Source organism: Argiope bruennichi, chromosome 8 (assembly GCF_947563725.1).
Source record: "Argiope bruennichi chromosome 8, qqArgBrue1.1, whole genome shotgun sequence".
Lineage (NCBI taxonomy): Eukaryota > Metazoa > Arthropoda > Arachnida > Araneae > Araneidae > Argiope > Argiope bruennichi.
In genome coordinates this window covers 112,616,236-112,634,538 of record NC_079158.1, presented here as the reverse complement: position 1 = coordinate 112,634,538, position 18,303 = coordinate 112,616,236, and the positions used below count along the sequence as shown (strand labels likewise).

Genomic DNA, 18,303 nt, shown 5'->3' with positions numbered 1-18,303 from the left:
TGTGCCTTTTGTTGTTGATGTTACCAATAAACCCCGTAAAAGCCAACATGTGTCTTCAAGTCATTTCATCCAGCACACAATCTTCACTTTGGAATAAATTATTGTGTAATCAAGAAATGCAAAGTAAAATTTACAATCTGTTCTTGTATATGGTGGGACGATAATGCAAGAGCAGGCTAGATTATGAATTCCATTGGGATATTTACACCAAAATGATTGACAAGAAGAGATATTAATCCCAAAACTATTCTCTATTCTATTATTTATATGATGAAATAAAACAAATCACACCACACTGAAGGCAAATAAACGAAGAAAAACATTAGAAAGCACTTTTGTAAATGAATAATACCCTTAAATGCAAGAAAACACGAGGGATTTTGCTTGCAGTATTCCTCTAAAGACTTCGTCCTTAATACTATATATACAGTACACTCCCGATTATCCGCGGAATTGGGTGGCGCGGCCGCCGTGGATAACAAAAATCGCGGATAATCCGAAAAAAGCTAAAAACAGGTATAGCAAGAGAAAACAGTCATTCCAACTTTGAAAAGTCGTTTTATGTACAATAAAACGTAAAATAAACAGCAGGAATATATCACTCAAAACTAACCTAAAATGCATTTTGTGAATGAAAACAGAAAAGTGCTTTGTACTCACGAGAGGCGTCAAGGATGCACAGAAAAATGAATATATATGTACTGTTTTAATACTGTAATGTATTAAGTAATTACAAAAGCATAACTGTAAAACTACACCTATTTGAAGAAATCAGTCAGTTGTGTTTGCTTCTTGCTTTGGAAGCATTTTCTCTTTGCTTGGAAGCAAAAAAAAAAAAAAAAACAACTTAGTGCGGCAGGCGCGGATAACCCGCCCACGGATAATCAGGAGTCTACTGTATATATATATATGTGTGTGTGGTAAGTTAACTCCACGAGAGGGCGCTCTGCGTTCTTCCGGTGATAGCCAGCAGACAGAGTTCAGAGTTCACGGGAGAAGAGAACAGACGTAAGTCGAGAAGGGTGCGACCGGAAATCGAGAAGACATGATACTCTGAAAAAAGGCCGAAACTGGAATTCTTGCGTGGAAGAATTCCTCTGCAAATGCCAGTGTACCACGCGTAGGTGGGAAAGATCCTTTGAACAACATCAACTGTCCGTCTTCATGTAATATAAATTCCTTCATCATTGAATTCTCATTTGTAAAATTCATCAGAGTCATCCTTTGTTAATCAAGAATAAAAAGATTAAACTAATCCAAGTGGACTGATGCATTAAAACCCATCACACCCACATATATAACCAGTAAGAGTGATCCATGGCATTGGCGTACAGTAGTTAAGAGATATTAACTTTTGGCGTGAGTTAAATATTTTTACTGCATCTATTGTGTCGTCCTTGGCGAAATATTTTGCGATTAATCCCTGGCATGCTGATTAATAATATCCGAGAATCGAATTTGTGATTTAGATACGTTTACAATCGGTTTAAACAAATATTGGACACAAAACTGCACTTGTAGTCACAAAATCCCATGCCAAATTTGATATATTTAAGTCACTGCGTTTTTGAACTATCTTGAACTTTTCAACATAATCTCTGCAAATGCCAGTCTACCACGCGTAGGTGGGAAAGATCCTTTGAACAACATCAACTGTCCGTTCAGAAACAAGTACAGATCGACAGACAGTCAACCCTTTATTGGATTTGGCTCAAAATTTGACAGGTGTCTATACTATACATGTTTAATTTGTGTACCGAATCTTATCTAACTTTCTTCGTTTTGTAGTTATCGGATTGTCTTATATCTGACATAAAGCTGGACAGACGGACTTCTTTTGAACAGATTTTGCTTACACATTGAGATAAATCTTCAAAGTTGGTGTAAAGACCGCGAACCAAATTTCAACAGTCTAGCTCAAAGCGGTTTTGAATATCTTGGTCACAGACAAACAGATGAACAATTTCCAAAAATGTGTTGTTTCAAAAATGTGTTTTCCAAAAATGTGCTTTTGTGTTTCTCAAAAAGGTCTAAAACGCCGAGATTCGTCAAAATATCGATTACTATATTTCTTCTACACTTCGCATACGAGAAAGTAAAAAAAGGTTAATTTTTATGCAGGATTATTCAAAAAAGGAAAAACAGATTCAAAATATTTATTTCTAATGGACGGCTATGATAAAAGACACCTGCTTCATCACTGGATGGGAAAAAGTTTGAAGTTTTATTCCGTGAGCCATTTTTTAAGTGACAAACATCGAATCGGAAATCATTTCTTGCCACAAGTGAAGTAATCAATCCCTGGGTTTTGAACTGACTACTACAGTAATAGAGTAGTAGGCAAAAGATGTATATTATTGTACATGTGGCATTGTGGTAGTTGAAAGTGATAAATAGAAGTAAATAATTCGACCACAAGTTCGCTATTACTGGAATATTCTAGAAGATGTTGCATATATGATAAAAACCATTGAATATAATGCAGATTGGTTTTAAAATTTTATTCTAATATAACATCATATTTACAGATTTTTTTCATAAAATGTGCGGTTGTAAACTACACAAAAGTCGTTAAAGAATAAACATGAGTTGCATACTTTGAGAGTACGCTAATTAAATGCAAACTAAGTCGAAAATACCAAACGATATTGTCGTGACTCTGGTGACGCGAAATTAACTATTTAAAAATAAGCAAACTGGCAGCACACATCTGAAGCTGACGTCACTTCATGGAAAGGCTGAACACATACCAACATCTCCTAAATGCAGATGGCCGTAGCACTGATTTTCGATTTTACTAATAGCTAAATTTTCTTGCCATGTGGTTTGCAGTGATTGATGTCGATGCAACAATCAATTCACATTTTGTATATTGCAATACACAACTTTTCCTATGGTGTCGACATTTTTTCGTAAACAAACTGGTGCGCCTATTTTAAACAGTATCCTAAAATTAACGCAAGATTTGAATTTGCCGCCATTCATGCAGTAAAGTATTGGCAACTCTTTTTAAAACCCCCATTTAGCATAGTAGAACAACGTATTAACGCAAGATTTAAATTAAATAAAAAGCACAGTTTTTCTTTTAAATTGTTATATTTTTATTGAATTTTAAAGTACACAGAAAAAGGTTATATATGGAATAACACATGGAGCAAATAGTCTCCATGGCTTTGCTGCCACATGCGTATTCTTTTATCGAAATTTTCCATGACTATTTTGCATAAATGGGGCTGAATTTCATCGATGCAGCATTGAATTTCCTCTTTCAATGCACGCGTGCCTGTGGGCTTGTTGGCATAGACCTTTGACTTCAAATAACCCCATAAAAAGAAATCCAATGGTGTTAAATCACATGATCTAGGGGGTTAATTCTCAAATTTTTGAACTATAGCTCCAGACTATCATTATTTTTTAAATATTGTTCAACAATTAAAACTCGTTGTTCTATCGAGTAACTCTCCATTTTTTTTATTTACCCTAAACTATCAGCTGTCAATTGGTTTTTTAATAAGGTTGCCAAGACTTCTCGCACGAATGGTGGCAAATTCAAATCTTATGTTAATTTTGAGACACCCTTTACTAGATGGTCTGAATTCATAAACTAAAACTTATGTTTATCCAGTGATGTATCGTATATAGCTTACTGTTGTCGTTCATTAGAAATCAAACTTTTAAATCCTCTCCTCTTTTAGAAAAATCAAATATAATAATAAGAAAGAGTATTGTAGAATTGATGTAGTTGTTTCGCAGGAAAAAAAAAGAAATTATTTTCGACATTTCACAAAAAGTTCACAAAAACTTGACATTTTCTACAATTCTATAAACATTTCTAAATTTCTTTTATTTGGAATGAGTACAATTTTATTAAAATAAGCATGAATTAGTCCAACAAAAAGATATTCGTAGAAAATATTTCATTCCATATATTTTTCTATAACATTTCAACAAAGCTTTAAAAGCGAAATTCGATTCTGAGACTTGCTGCTGTATTATTTTTTCCTTTTCAAACTTCTGAAAGCCTAAAAAATGAGTTTCAGACGCACTCTTTATATTTCACTGAGAAAAAAATATCTATGAAAGGAAAACGGATGGACAAAGAAGTAACATAAGAAAATACTCGAAGTCAGTCAGCACACTTTCTTTCAGCTTCTTTTGAAAACTTTCATGTTTTAGACACTCATTGTTGAGGAAAATACAAGACGAAAAAATTGTTTACAATTAGTTTTTGTTTGATTTTAAGAAGTAAATCGAATTTGCTATTTTTTTTTGTGAGCATTGTTCATCATTTTCATGGTTATCATGTTTTTTTTAAATATATTTTCTTTTAAATTATTCTTTTAAAATATCTATTCGGAGCTATTTTTTTTTGAAGAAAATAATTTATAAGTCCTGAACTGCAATAAATTCATTTATTTTTCTAAATAAAAATCTCTTCAATATTTCAGCATGAGTATCCTTTTTTCCCTTTTATATTTTTTGAAATTTCATGAAAAGTGTTTTACAAAAGATTTTGGGTAGAATTTGTGACTTCTCATTCCAAGAATACTTTTTTTTTAATATTACAATTTCAATGACGTATTGTTGAATAATGTAAGTTGAGTAATGAAATACTGGATTCTTTTGGTGTCAGTGTTAATTCCATTTCTGTAGAAATATTTGAGAGTACAAAGTAAATGTGATATTTAAAAAATGAATTAAAATATGAAAATAAACATGAGATAAAATATAAAAGCAGTTTTTCCAATCAAATGCTTAGTTGATTTTAGTATTGACGGAAATTCATAAAGTTATCCTACTATTTATTCTCGTGTAACTTATAAACTAAATTATCCATATTCTGCTGTTCTGCATGAAAACCCTAAATATTTCAACTGTTCCATGAATTCCTAGTTCAGTTACAGTGACAAAATATTGCCAAAACAGAATGTCGTATCTAATTATATAGCAGAGAAAACTGAACAATAAATTTTTGAATAAGATTTATATTTATTCAAATTTTTGGGAATTTTGTGTTCAATGTTTATGAATTTTTGATGTATTATGTTTATTATATCAAGATAGTTGGTCATTGCAGACTTGTCGCAAAATTGAATATAGTGCATGATATGATGATCTTGTCTCTACATTCTTCAAGTCCGATAGCTTATGTTGTGGACCTTGTTTGAGAACAACAGATATTACAGAAACACATTGATAGTGGTGGGTATACTGCACGATGTAGAATATGAGGACAAGTACAACAATTTAAACAGAATATTAGAGCTATTTTTATTTGGAAAAGGCAAGACTCTGTTCTCTGGGATCAGAAACCTATCGTGGTTGACTAGTTCTAACATTTCTGTAACTTTTACCAATTTTGTAACTTAATGATTATGCATCAAATTCAATTCCAAACATGAAATACAAATTAAACAAGATGTTAAATATTATTAGGTATTTGCAGGCGTCAGGGTATTTTTCATCTTCGACTAACCATTTCAGGAAAAGTTACTTTAAAGTTTAAGGAACAAAGTTTACTCACCGTATTCAGTATCATGTATAATAGCAATATCTGTCCTTTTCCTGACCTGCACTACATCAACAATCGCTTGAGTGACATCCGACCGCGGTTTTCTGTCCAAGTAGGCAGTTATATTAGTTCCTTTACAGTGGTCGACGTTGACCACGAAGTGTAACAACCCCATGGAAGAGCTCTGCAGTGCCAGCAATTTCAGCATGTCACAGGATGTGGCAGACAACAGGATCTCGAAATCAGTCTCCATTGTACATATACCTTTAATACAAAACAAATCTTTATAGTTTTTACCATTAATTGAAGAGTGCGTTTCATTTTGCGCTGAAATAATCCTATTGCCACAAAAGATGTCGCCAAATATCCTTAGTACTTCCAGAAATATTGGAATGCTGCAGATTTGACTCACTTGGTATTTATTAATCAGTTAACGTGAATTTTGTGTTTTCGATGACTTGAAAAAGTGGTCATTCTAAAACTGAAAAATGTATTCTCGGGTATTATTATAGATTTTTTCAACATTATAAAAATATGAAATGAAATTTAAGCAACAAAAAGGGTAAATAAAAATATTTTAAAAATCTGAAAAACACACTAGAAGGGGATTTGAGGATTCATTTTTTTCAGTTCAAGGACAAACCTTTTTCCAGATCAAGGAAAAAGGATCATATTTTTAATCGCGAATGTATCTGCCCATTTTACAGATAACTAAAGGAACTGTGTGTTTATTACAATATAGCGTATATTTTTTTAATTGGGAATTTTGCCTTATCTCCTTTATTTTTTTTAGTTATTTTTTGTAACCTCTTATTTTGTTGTTAGAGGCGCTGAAACCTGTCTCATAAATTTAGAATACTCATTATACACATTACTTTCCTGCCCATATGAGATGTCGTTCTCAATTTAAAAGGCTTAAAAAGACTTCACCGATCACCTAATACAGTATCACAACAAACCACTGAGCAAGGTTGCACTTCAAACTACAGAGACCTACAGTGTAAGGCAGTGAACAAAATTAAATAATTGCTTTAAACTTAGTTGTTACATTGTTTTTACAATTGGATATTAATAAAAGTGGGTGATTCGGGCAAATTGTACACCCTGCTTATCCAGAACATCAACTGCCAACATGTAACAAGTATTACAATCTGCCTGATCAGTTGACGAAATAGAGTTACGCCTGCAGCTAAGGGGCTATCCTTTTGAGAAAAGATATTACGCGGATGAGCTATGACCCGTTATAAAACATTGGTGGTGTGGTCGAGTGGTTTTATCTTGATCATGCCTTCTAAAAGAAAGTGTGGTGAAAGCTTGTAAGCCAGATAACAGCTACGAGACATAAGTATTATTTTTATTTTGTGATCTTGTTACTCGGCTGAGAACCACAAAGTCCCTTGTTCTATCCTCGTTCGTAACAATTCGCCACATTGGTGACCTCGAACGATGAACCTTCAACCTTCGTACAGCTGTTGTGGCGCCATCTACCCACAGCAATCTAAGTCGTCAGACTCACTTGACACTGCAACACAAAGTCGTCAAACTCACTTGACGCAACAGCAACCACTCATCCACACACGCTCGCCATAACGCTTGGCGCTACTCAAAGGGTACAGGTGCATTAGAATCGACAGCTAATGATACATTACCACTCACCAGCCATATCGTTCGTTTCACCTCCGACTCACTGGTGGGAGAGTCTGTGGTGAAAGCTTATAAGCCAGTTAACAGCTACACTACACGAGCAATTGCTTTTGTATTGTGGTCATGTTACTCGGCTGCGAACCACAAGGTCCCAGGTTCTATCCTCGATCATACCAATTCGCTTCAAAAGGGTTAGTGTACGAATCGGCGAAGGATATTTTGTTGCTAAACTTATATACAGCTTACTGTTCATTGTAGCCGGTCATCCAAGCTGCATCATACAGTCTAAGGTACAAGAGTGGAGTCATTTATGATGGTTTGTAGCGCGGGTTGGGGCATCGCATTTCTGTGGTAGTCGATGATTGGTAAATCAGAATCTTTTGATCAACCTAATGAAGAATTGTACAAATCCTGACAAATTTAGGCAATTTCCTGTTGTATAAATTTTTTATTTCTTTCATACTTTTTCTAATAGGCAAGCCTTTTTTGTTTTACCCTCACGTTTGCCTACCTACACTTATCTTTAAGATTTACAGATGCAAGGCCATGAAATATTGTTAATGCAAGTTTCCAAACGTGATCTGTTACACGACGCACATAAATACGAACAAAAGTATGTTTTCATACACGGAGAAAGAAAAACGTTTTGTCTTCAATTTTTGAAAAATGACTTTCTCACCTTGTATTTGCTGTGTGAGCGGAACACGAGGATCAATCCTTCTGACTTCATAAGGCACTTGCTGTACTTCAGGAGAATCCATAACCATTTCAAGTGCCCGAATGAACTCATCAACGTATCCATTGCTATCTTGGACTATATCTGCAATTATAAACCAAGGCATGGTCATTGAGTTTAATGTAAATGTAAAGTTGCGAAAAAAACAATGCACTTCTTATTATTTGTAAATAATAAGAGAATTTTCTGAAGAAATTAAATATTTAAATGGACGTGTACATCCAAATAATGCCTTTAATTTCATTTATATGATGCATTATTGGAAGAGAAAATATCATAATCGACAGAAAAATTCTATCTGGAAATTTTGATGAATCATTTTAGATTTCTTTAAATTTGAAAAATCTTTTCTGGAATTTTTTTTTATCTATCTGTGAAAATAATTTACAAAAAGCGAATTAGGTAGTTAAAATTCTACATGGGCTTTTTAAAAAAATTGTATTGAATTTTTGATCAAATATATCAAAGTGCTCACAGTTTATTTCTTTATCTTCTAGTGATTTTGTGAGCGTGATGACAAAATAAACAACAAGTTTGTTTAGGGAAATTTGATATGCGTTCTTGACACTGAATTTTTTAGTAAATCCGTCAAAAAGTTGGCTATCTGTTTATTTATCTGCCTGAATGTATGTAAGCGATGACACAAAAGCACCAAGCACAAAAGTGTATCAAGTGTTAACAGTTTGCTTTTCTAAACAAGCAAGCGTTTAAGGAAAGTTGGAATGTGCTCTTGGCACTTAAATTTTAGACTGATAACGAATTTTGAACAAAATCTGCCAAAAAATAGATTGCCTGCAAGTGAATAAGTGAACGTTCTAATAAATAAATCTCAACAGGCCTCATTAAGGAAATTTGGTATATGTTCTTTTTTTGGTTCTTGATGCCAACATGGTAGATGAATATAAAATTTTGGACTAAATCCACCAAAAAGTAAATCATCTGTCAGTGAATAAGTGAACGTGCTGCTAACAAAAAGAAATCTCAACAGGCCTCATTAAGGAGATCTGGTATGCACTCCTGTCATCAAAACTGAATCCAAAATTTGTCACGGGCCTACAGTTATTCAAAGGAAAGATATCATAATGGATAAACAATTACTCAAAACGCAAAAGGGGACATATTGTAACAAGTTTTTTTTTAAGTGGGAAAAAGTATATAAAGAAACGTGTGACTATTGACTGAGGTGGTGGTTCCATTACGCTATGATGGTATCTTCTAACATGTTTCGTTCGGTTTATTGTAATATTTTATTACTATAAAATACGCGTCTGTGTTTTTATGTTTGTATCTGCCTATATGTGTATTTTCAAAATAAAAAATGTTAAAAAGCTATTTACAATATTGTATAAGAAAACACATCCTTTGGTGATGATTTTTGATGGTAATAAGGAATAAAATAATCTGGTTTAAAAGGGATGTAATCCTATAAGAAAGTGTATAAACAATGCGATTTATTTCTACGAATAATTAAAGAATATTATATTTTCAATGTAAACACAGAGAAAATGCAAATATAATTTTTGCCAAATTTGAATTTATGAAAATAATCAGCGGTAATGGCTAAGTTATATGGTAAAAAGTTGTTAAATAAATTTAAAAAGTCGTTTTTTTTTTTTTCCGTATCTGTCATCGAGAAGCAACAACAAAAGAATCATGTTTTCATTAAAAATGGATCCTAGTCATTTGCAAATAATAAAGACACAGTAAAAAAAATATAATAAAGATAATGAAATGAATTAATAAACGGCCAATCTATTTGGTAAAACAATCTTTGAATGATCTTTATAGCATCACATCTGAAAGAAATACTTTTTTATCATCCATCAAGCATTATCAGCGGTTCAGAAGTAAAAAAAAAAAAATGTTTATGAAGAAAAGAACAATTAAATTGAATTATGTCTGGGTATTAAACTTATGAAAGTAAGATAGTAAGCGACAATATGTAGAACAATACTATGCGTAAACGGTATTCAGAAGTAAAAAGAAAAATGCATGATTTTAAGAATAAAAAATGAAAGGAAGCACTGAAAATGAATGCTTTGTCGAGGATTAAACTCCAAGATAACTTACATCAATAGAGAAACTATATTAGAACAGGACTATAATGCATCATTAGTGTTTCAGAACAAAAAAAAACTGATTAGTATGGGCATTGAAAAGAAAAAAAGAATCATTAAAACAGATTCTCTGTTTGGTTGTTAATCTACTGAATGTAAAATCGTTAGCATTAAGGCTAAGAGTATAAACAAAGAAAAGTTATGTGTTGTGTCTGCTCTGTTGAATTCAGAAATAAAAATGCATAAAAAGACTATCTAATAATACCACGAAGAAAGGGAACACTGGAATAGATTTTAATCTGGGCATCACGTACTGAATTTCAGACTGCATCGATATTGAGTCTGCAAATAAAGCAAGGTTATGTTTTTTCATTGGTGGTTCAATAGTAGAAACATTCAGTAGAATTATAGCATGCATTTTAGGCACATGCGTATAAAATAGTTTATGAACTCGAAACAAAATATGCAGGAAAGGAGAAACAGGATTTAAGCCATAGTCCATTTTAATATTTTAAGACTTAAGTTTTCAGTTGCATTATTGAAAGATCTGAAAATCCAATTTTCAAAACATTAGTTTGTTGCGGTTACATAACTCAAGTACCTTTGATATAACAGATGGCGTTGCCTTATTACCATCAATGTATATATCCCATGGTCCTTCTTGGGGGTCATTATTAGATTTATATATTCTCGTTTTGTTTTGTTTTGTGAAACGTGGAACTTAGATTAGTTAATCATTTTCTGATTTTTATGCTAATCCTTCATATAAGTTGCCTCTTTAAGTATTCAGAGGCATAGAATTCTATAAAATGTCTTGCACTTATTAACAATTATTTCGACATTCAAATTCATTCAAATATTAATAAAAAATGAATAAAAAGAATCCATTAAAATTTGAAACGTATAAAATGGCTTTAACAAAATATACAATCAAATCACCAATTTCATTACTCTATTATATTTTTCTCTGAAATTAAATTTGGTTAATATTGATATATTTTTCTATTAATATGAATCCAGAATACAATTTTTAAAATTTGAATTAAAAAACATTCATTAATGGAAAAATCAGTAAAAATGATAAAAATACTCATCATCAGTTAAAAAAATAAAGTATCATTTTGTCAATTATTGATTGTTTATTATTTTCTTGTTAAGTAACCTTAACTGTTCTTTTTATTTTATTTCGGTCACTTCAGTTTTGAGTAACTCTTGCGTGACGAAACAAATTTCGATACACGAAAACCGACGAATAACAAGAGCTGTTTCAAAATTTCAATAATAATTATGCGATTTACATGAAATCGAAAGTCAAACTAAAAATATATTAATTATTTTTCCTTTAATAAATTAAGACAAATAATATTATTTAACGCTAAATAAAATATTTAAAAAGTTTTGCAGACGATTTAAAAAAGTTGTGAAAACGATTACTTTTTTATCTTTCACTTTTAACGAATACGTAAATGTTTTAGTGAAACATCTGTAAAAAAAGTAACATTCTTGTTGGATATATTTTTATAAACTTAAAATTATTTATGATGTTTATGAGCTCAATTTTTCTGATATAATAGGAAATAGAAGCTGGACCATGGTGCTAGATCTTTAAGAAATTAATTTCACCGAAAAAAAGCATTATAGATTCAAATTTGTTTCCCTAAAACATTGAAAAATATTTACTTTAATTAGAACATATTTCTATTGAAAAAACACAAAAAATAAAAATAATTGCTGTAAATAAAATATTAAACATCACTAAAAGCTGCGATGATTTTCAAATATAGAAATTTAAAAATGAAACCAAAATTTCTCAATGTTATTTTAAATCTAAATTTATTGTAAAAACAGTTCTCAACTGAATTCCATCAAGAGTTAGATAATCAATAAATAGTGGAAACTGTCTCGCCAAAAGTTTTTCGAATACTCTCTAATTGATGCACTTGTTTATTATAAACCGCAAGCCTTTGGCGAATAATAATTACAAAAAAGCCAATTAGAGGATAATCTTTGGCTTTTTTTCTTCTTTTGGCATTTAATCCCAGATATGCGGTTAATGCACAAGCACCAGAAAACCGAATGTGTATTTTGGAACCTTTTTTTTATGGATTAAATTCAAAATTTGACTCAAAACTACAATTTTAGTCACGAAATTAAATACCGAATTGCTTACATTTAAAGTCATTGCGTTTTGAATCAGCAAGTTTGCCTGTGAAAGAATAGACTGACAAATGATCGATTCCTTGACAAATTCGGTTCCAAATTTGATATACATCAACATAATAAATGTTAGATTTATGTACAAAATTTAATTTATCTAATTTTCTTCAATTTGTAGGCGCCATGTTAACTTATATTTGGATAGACGGAAAAAAAAAAAAGATTTCTTTTGAATGAATTTCAAAATGACAGAAATCTTCGAATTTGGTGCAAAGGCAATATTCCAAATTCCAAGCGACTAATCTAAAGTGTTTTTGAAATATCATGTTTATAGACAGATAGAAATAATTCTAAAAATGTATTTTTCCAAACAAAGAAGTCTGGAACATGAAGATATGTCAAAAACTCGAGTTCGAATTTTTTGATGAATGCATTACTTTCTCTTTATAATATATTTTGCATTAAGAGAAGGTAAAAATATGATGAAATCCCTTTGATGAGAAATAATTTTGCACGAATACCGAATTATTAAACACATTCTGAATTTACGCTGGTATTTTGAAATGAAATTCAAAATTGCAAATAACAGAAAACAGGGACAACAATTTTTAGCTAACAATTTTCATCTAAACATCTGTATCATACCAATGGAAGAAGATCCCAAAGAGCTTAATGCCCATCAGATGGTAAAAGTCAAAACCTTATAAAGATATTGCGTAAAAGTAAATCTTCAGCTCCGTCGTACTTTTTTTTCTGTCACTTTCTATAATACAAGAAAAAGTAGTGTAATTATCAAAATAATCGAACTCCAGATTTTGATGAAATTCTATGTTTCATTTCTTCTAGAATCCAAACATTCTTGGAATTATATCTGTCCGTTTGTAAACTGGATAGTTCAAAATCGCTTTGAGTTAGATAGGTAAAATCAAGTTTATAGTCTTTAAAACAAATTTGTGCATTTTTATTAAATTTCGAATGAAATTCATTCAGAGAAATTTAGTCTATTTGTATATAAGTAAACATGATAACTACAAAACGTAAAACACTAGATAGATGAAATTTGGTAGACATCTGAAATTTAAATACGTATCGAATTTTGAATCATGTTTCGCAAAAAATGATTCAAGGTTTTTCCTAGAAACATAGGGTTCATCTAGGGTTTTCTTAGAGACCTAGAGTTTATTGGGATAAACCCTATTGCTCTATTCCAATAGTCAGATCATATGCTGGTATCTGAAGTAACTCGTTACGAATCTGGGGTAATTTTTCGAAGAATTTAATTGATGTTCTTTTGATAAATTCTGAAACAAGTTGAATTTGGAGGTCGCCATGAAGTATTTTCTTTCTGACGTACCAGGGGGCATCAACAATCTTCACCAGATGTTTGTTTTGAAACAATTGCAACTTCTTAATGTTTTGACCCCCTTCCAAATTTTAAAGCCATACATTCAAATTGGTCTTAATTGGCTTTGTAGAGCAGAAGTTTGTATTTTGCAATCTCATGAACAAACTGTCTAAAGTCTAATTTTGCTGATTGTGATATTTTTATCTCATATGTATTGTCCAAATAACATTTACGGATGGAAAAGTGTTATAGCCACAAATAAAAAAAATCAATAATAATCGGTCTAAAAAATACAACATACGATACACTGGCTCAAGAACTTTTTATTTTTTATTTTTGGTGAAAATTGGTATTTAGATCATTTACTACTGACTTGCAGGTTTAATTCTCAAACTTTACTCTAAAACGCCGTAAGGTCGGTGACATGTGAATCAATATGCAAATTTGGATATTATACTTACTGAACGTGATCTTTTTAGCTGTTGTCGAAACTGCTTGAAACGTGATCACCAAAAGAAGCGCGTGATTCAAAAGCATTGGCTTCGCTAATCATTTCTAATCAATGATAGTCTGAAAAAGAAAAAAAATGAATATTAACCAATGAGTAATAATTATAAAAACATTAAAAAAATTCCTAATTAAAACTCAGATATTCATTTATTAAATATACGTAAAATGCAAGTCTTCGCAATATTTCGTCAAACTCATATCTACAAACTTTCCAAAAGAAATCCATTGATGTTTTTTAAAATTTTAAATAAAATTATAAGCAGTAATTGAAATTCAACTATATTATACGTATATATATATGTGTGTGTGTGTGTGTGTGTGTGTGTGCGTGTGTAATGATATCTCTTAATCTAATTTGTCTTAATTAATTTCCTAATTTTTATATTAATTTAACCCATATTAACTTCATTATAAAACGTTCTCTGATTTCCTGATCCAGTTCCCACTTTTTTATATAATTAATTCTACACTCGCTCTGTAACTCTGAGAAATGCTAATTTCAGCAGGTTCTCACGCTCTAAGTAAAGAGATAAAAGTCCTTAATGCTTACAACATTCTTTTAAAGTTACCTAAATTCCCCTATCCTAAATAGACGTGTCAAAGATTAGTTTAGTTCTATTAACGTCCCGTTTGAAGCAACACTAGGGCTATTTTGGGACGGACCTCGTCATTTTGAACCGCGGTCAGATGACGAGGACGACACCTGAGCTGGCACCCCCCTCTCCACACCAGCGGGAGGACGTTTGGTCATGACGGATTTAACGTGCAACAGACCCCCTTACACCCCCGGTTCTTCGGTGGAATCGGGTCTCGAACCTGAAACCCTCCGGTTCCGAAGCCGAGACCTTACCACCAGGCCACCGCGGCCATAGACGTGTCAAAGAAATCCCTACCCAAATCTCATTGTAAAACCACTGGAAGGAAAAAATTTTAGTTCTATTTCGTTCCTGTGTCGGGGTGTAGAGTGACATATTTCTTACCTCTTTTCCTTTGTACGTAAATTATGGCGAAATAAATCGAAGTTTTAAAATTTCAAGCCTTTCTTCTATTTGATCACCCAACTGACAAAATATGTTTACATGCATATATTATAGTAAAAAGCAATCAGTTTTATAAATAATTAAAAATAGAATGTATTCTTTTTTAATCATTTGTATATTTAAAATAATTCAGAAAATTAAAGAACTATGGGCCCATTCAAACCATTGATCCAATTTCGACGATCTTTATATCTTTATTTCATAAGAAAGCTCTTGAACCCTCAGATATGCCATCAGCGTAAGTTCATCCTCCTATACCCCTCCCCCTTTTCGAGAGAAATTACACAAATACTACTTCATCACATATTCTCTAAAGAGAGAAAACCTTGACAAAATCTCTCAACTACAACACTAAACCCTTTTCATCAACTTTTAATTCATATGGACGCTCATGATCTCTAGATATGTCACATATGTTTTTTTTTTTTTTTTTTTTTTTTTGTCATTCTATTATTCAGTTACGCAAGATAAAACTTTTGCAAAGACTACCCCTCAACAATTCCCGCGATATTGCCTTTTTGCAATCAGTCAAAACGCTTAATTTATGATTTTTATACGCGCATAAATAAAATAAAACTTTGTTTAACTGTGATAAACTATAATTCATTTAAATTGGCTGAAATAAATAAGTTGATTCATAAACTAAATTATAACGATCAATATGAGAAGTAAACGACTGGTCCCCGCAAACGGCTATTAAAAAAACACTGATTATAAATTTCTGATCACATTCGCTTATTCAACATTATTATTTAATGATCTTAAATGAAATCGTTGATTTCTATATTCTATTTTGTTTTGATAATTTTTATTAAGTTATTTATGAGAAATATTTAGTCATTAATTCTATCATGTTTTCTATTTAACTTTTATATACCGAATGTATTTATATTTTCCTTTTGAAATTTATTAACCATTTTTTTAAAAAATCTTTCAATAATATTGCCATTGTGAAAAAGTAAAATTTTCCCATTTGCTGACTTCCCTTATGCCGGGTTCATTCTCAGCCAAGACGGCCAGTAAGCAGCGCATGCTTAGAAGGCTGAAAAATGCTGCTCGGTCGATGGCAAGTAATTGTCCCGACGGGACAACAACATGCCGCTGTATTGTATTTTTTTCTTACTGAGCATGCGTTTGTGGAATTTGGCGGGCTTTTTTTTTTTTGGCGAGAAATTTTTTTTTCACTTGCAATGGATTAATTCAGACATTTTTTACTCTTCTGTTCTTTCTGATGCAAGGTTTTTTTTTATTATTATTTTTTCTTTCTTCTATAGTTTTCCAAATTTAGGTGTGTTGATTTTTTTAATTTTTATTATGTTTCTTTGTGTTAATAACCATATTTTCATACGATATGATGGTTACACTGTGAAAAAGAAAAATTCAGGGACGCCAAAACTGCAATTTATAGCAAAGCACGGAACATATTTTATGAAATTGTGGCAAACATAAATCAATTCCTTTCTACGCATGCGCTGCCTACTGGCCGAGTGTAAACCTGGCATTACTTTGAAACTGAGAAATCAGATGCATTACCAAACAGCTTTTCCTGCTCCTTTATTTAATTAAATCTTTTTTAAGCTATTAAAATTGACTGGCATCGCAGTAGCTTTTGTGTGAATATAAATTTAAGTTCTTTTTGTAACTACAAAAGCTTCAGCAGATGTATCTAAAATTAAATAAGCAAAATGGATTAAAAAACAAGCATTTGGGTATCAATCGAACTCAAATAATGCAATTCAAAGTGAAATTGAATAGAAGATATTATATCCAAAATATAATGTAGGCGAAATACGTGGGTGTTTTGTCTCGTAAACGCAATTTAAGCATCTTGATTTCCAATCAATATTCAATCTAATTTCTGAATTGTTGTTAGAATGATCCATCTGTTATTTTATTTCAACTTCGTTCAGAGCCAATCACGAGTTCATTATTTTTAATTCATAATTTTTTTCGAAAATAATCGATGAGCCAGCAAATGTTCGTTCAGTGTGGTTAAAAAAAAATTTCATATGAAGTGATAAAAAACCATTTTTGAACAGAATTGAAGAATAATTTGTGCCTCTTCAACAAGCTTTAAAAATTTGAGATTTTAACAGTGCATCTATTTTTGTCTGTAAAGTTTTAGATTAACTAATTAACTTTAGATTATTTTATTTGGTTTAGTTATTTAATTTATTAATGTTTATTTTCTGAATATCGCATCTCATGTGGCATAGTAAAATTAAATGGCGCCAAATACAAAATAATAATTATTATTCTGGTATTATATGGCTGCATATCCTTTTCCTTCGCAAAGCTCATTCTCAGTTTTGCATCTGTGTTTCTGTCGATTAACTAATTAGTTAAAATACTCATTGCCAATTAAGACTATACTGATCCAGAAAAATACTAAGAAATTTAAAAAAAGGTGCTTTTGATGATTTATACGCTGGTTTTCTAGTTAAATTCATTTCAATTTATATTTATCTGCTCGGCTCACAATTTACTGGAGAGATTGATTTAATGTTCTATGAGAAATTCATAAAATACTTTAACTGCCATCTTGATAACAATATTAGCAGCAAACATAATTTTAATTTCTTGTTTTGATTTGTATTTTAACCTTCTTTGGAACTCTTTTCCCGCGGTGTTTAAAACTAAAGTGGCTTCAAATAGAACAGTGTTATATTTCTAACTCATAATCATCGTTGATAATCCTTGTCATAAATGAAAATTTAACAAAATATATATGGGTTAAATATGATTGAAATGAATCTCCTATTAAGGTATCCGAACACGTTCAGAGCACTTTTTTAGAAAAACATGTTGTAGACATACTTTAACCATATTTCTGCATTTAAGACTATTCCAAATTAATAATAGGATGTCAATATTTGAAATAAACATTAAAACTTTTTGAAAATTGGCATTTAATAACATAAATTTAAGCAAATTCTTTTAAAACTTCAAATTGGCTACACCAAAAACTATTACTCTGATCCGAATAAAACTTAGACCAAAATAAACTACATAGGTTTCTCTAGGGAATGAACTACAATCGTATGGTTATAATAATAAATAAAAATTTTAGAACCAGTCAAAGAATTTATCATGAAATTTTTAGTAAATTTATGACGTTATTGTTCAAACAATAGGCTGTAAATTAAAAAGTATTTTCTCAATCTAAATTCTTTTAGTTCATTTACTATAAAATAGTATAAAGACAAAGTACACCAAATTTCATAGTAATATGATAATTATATTTTGAGTTATTTGATTTGAAGTGAGCAAAAAATAAGAAAAAAATAAATTTTGAGAAAAAT

The 18,303-nt window shown here is 31.2% G+C and overlaps 1 protein-coding gene across 1 annotated transcript in view; it reads right to left on the bottom strand.

Moving 5' to 3' along the window:
* LOC129981631 (ionotropic receptor 93a-like) overlaps positions 1-18,303 on the bottom strand; it is a 67,484-nt gene that overhangs the window by 30,696 nt on the left and 18,485 nt on the right. Inside the window, exons 2-4 of the mRNA XM_056092549.1 lie at positions 13,913-14,021; positions 7,836-7,976; positions 5,525-5,776 (exon numbers count right to left, since the gene is read on the bottom strand). Of these exons, the coding sequence (XP_055948524.1) occupies positions 5,525-5,776; positions 7,836-7,976; positions 13,913-13,988 (469 nt within the window). The 5' untranslated portion in view covers positions 13,989-14,021. The remainder of the gene's footprint in view (positions 1-5,524; positions 5,777-7,835; positions 7,977-13,912; positions 14,022-18,303) is intronic.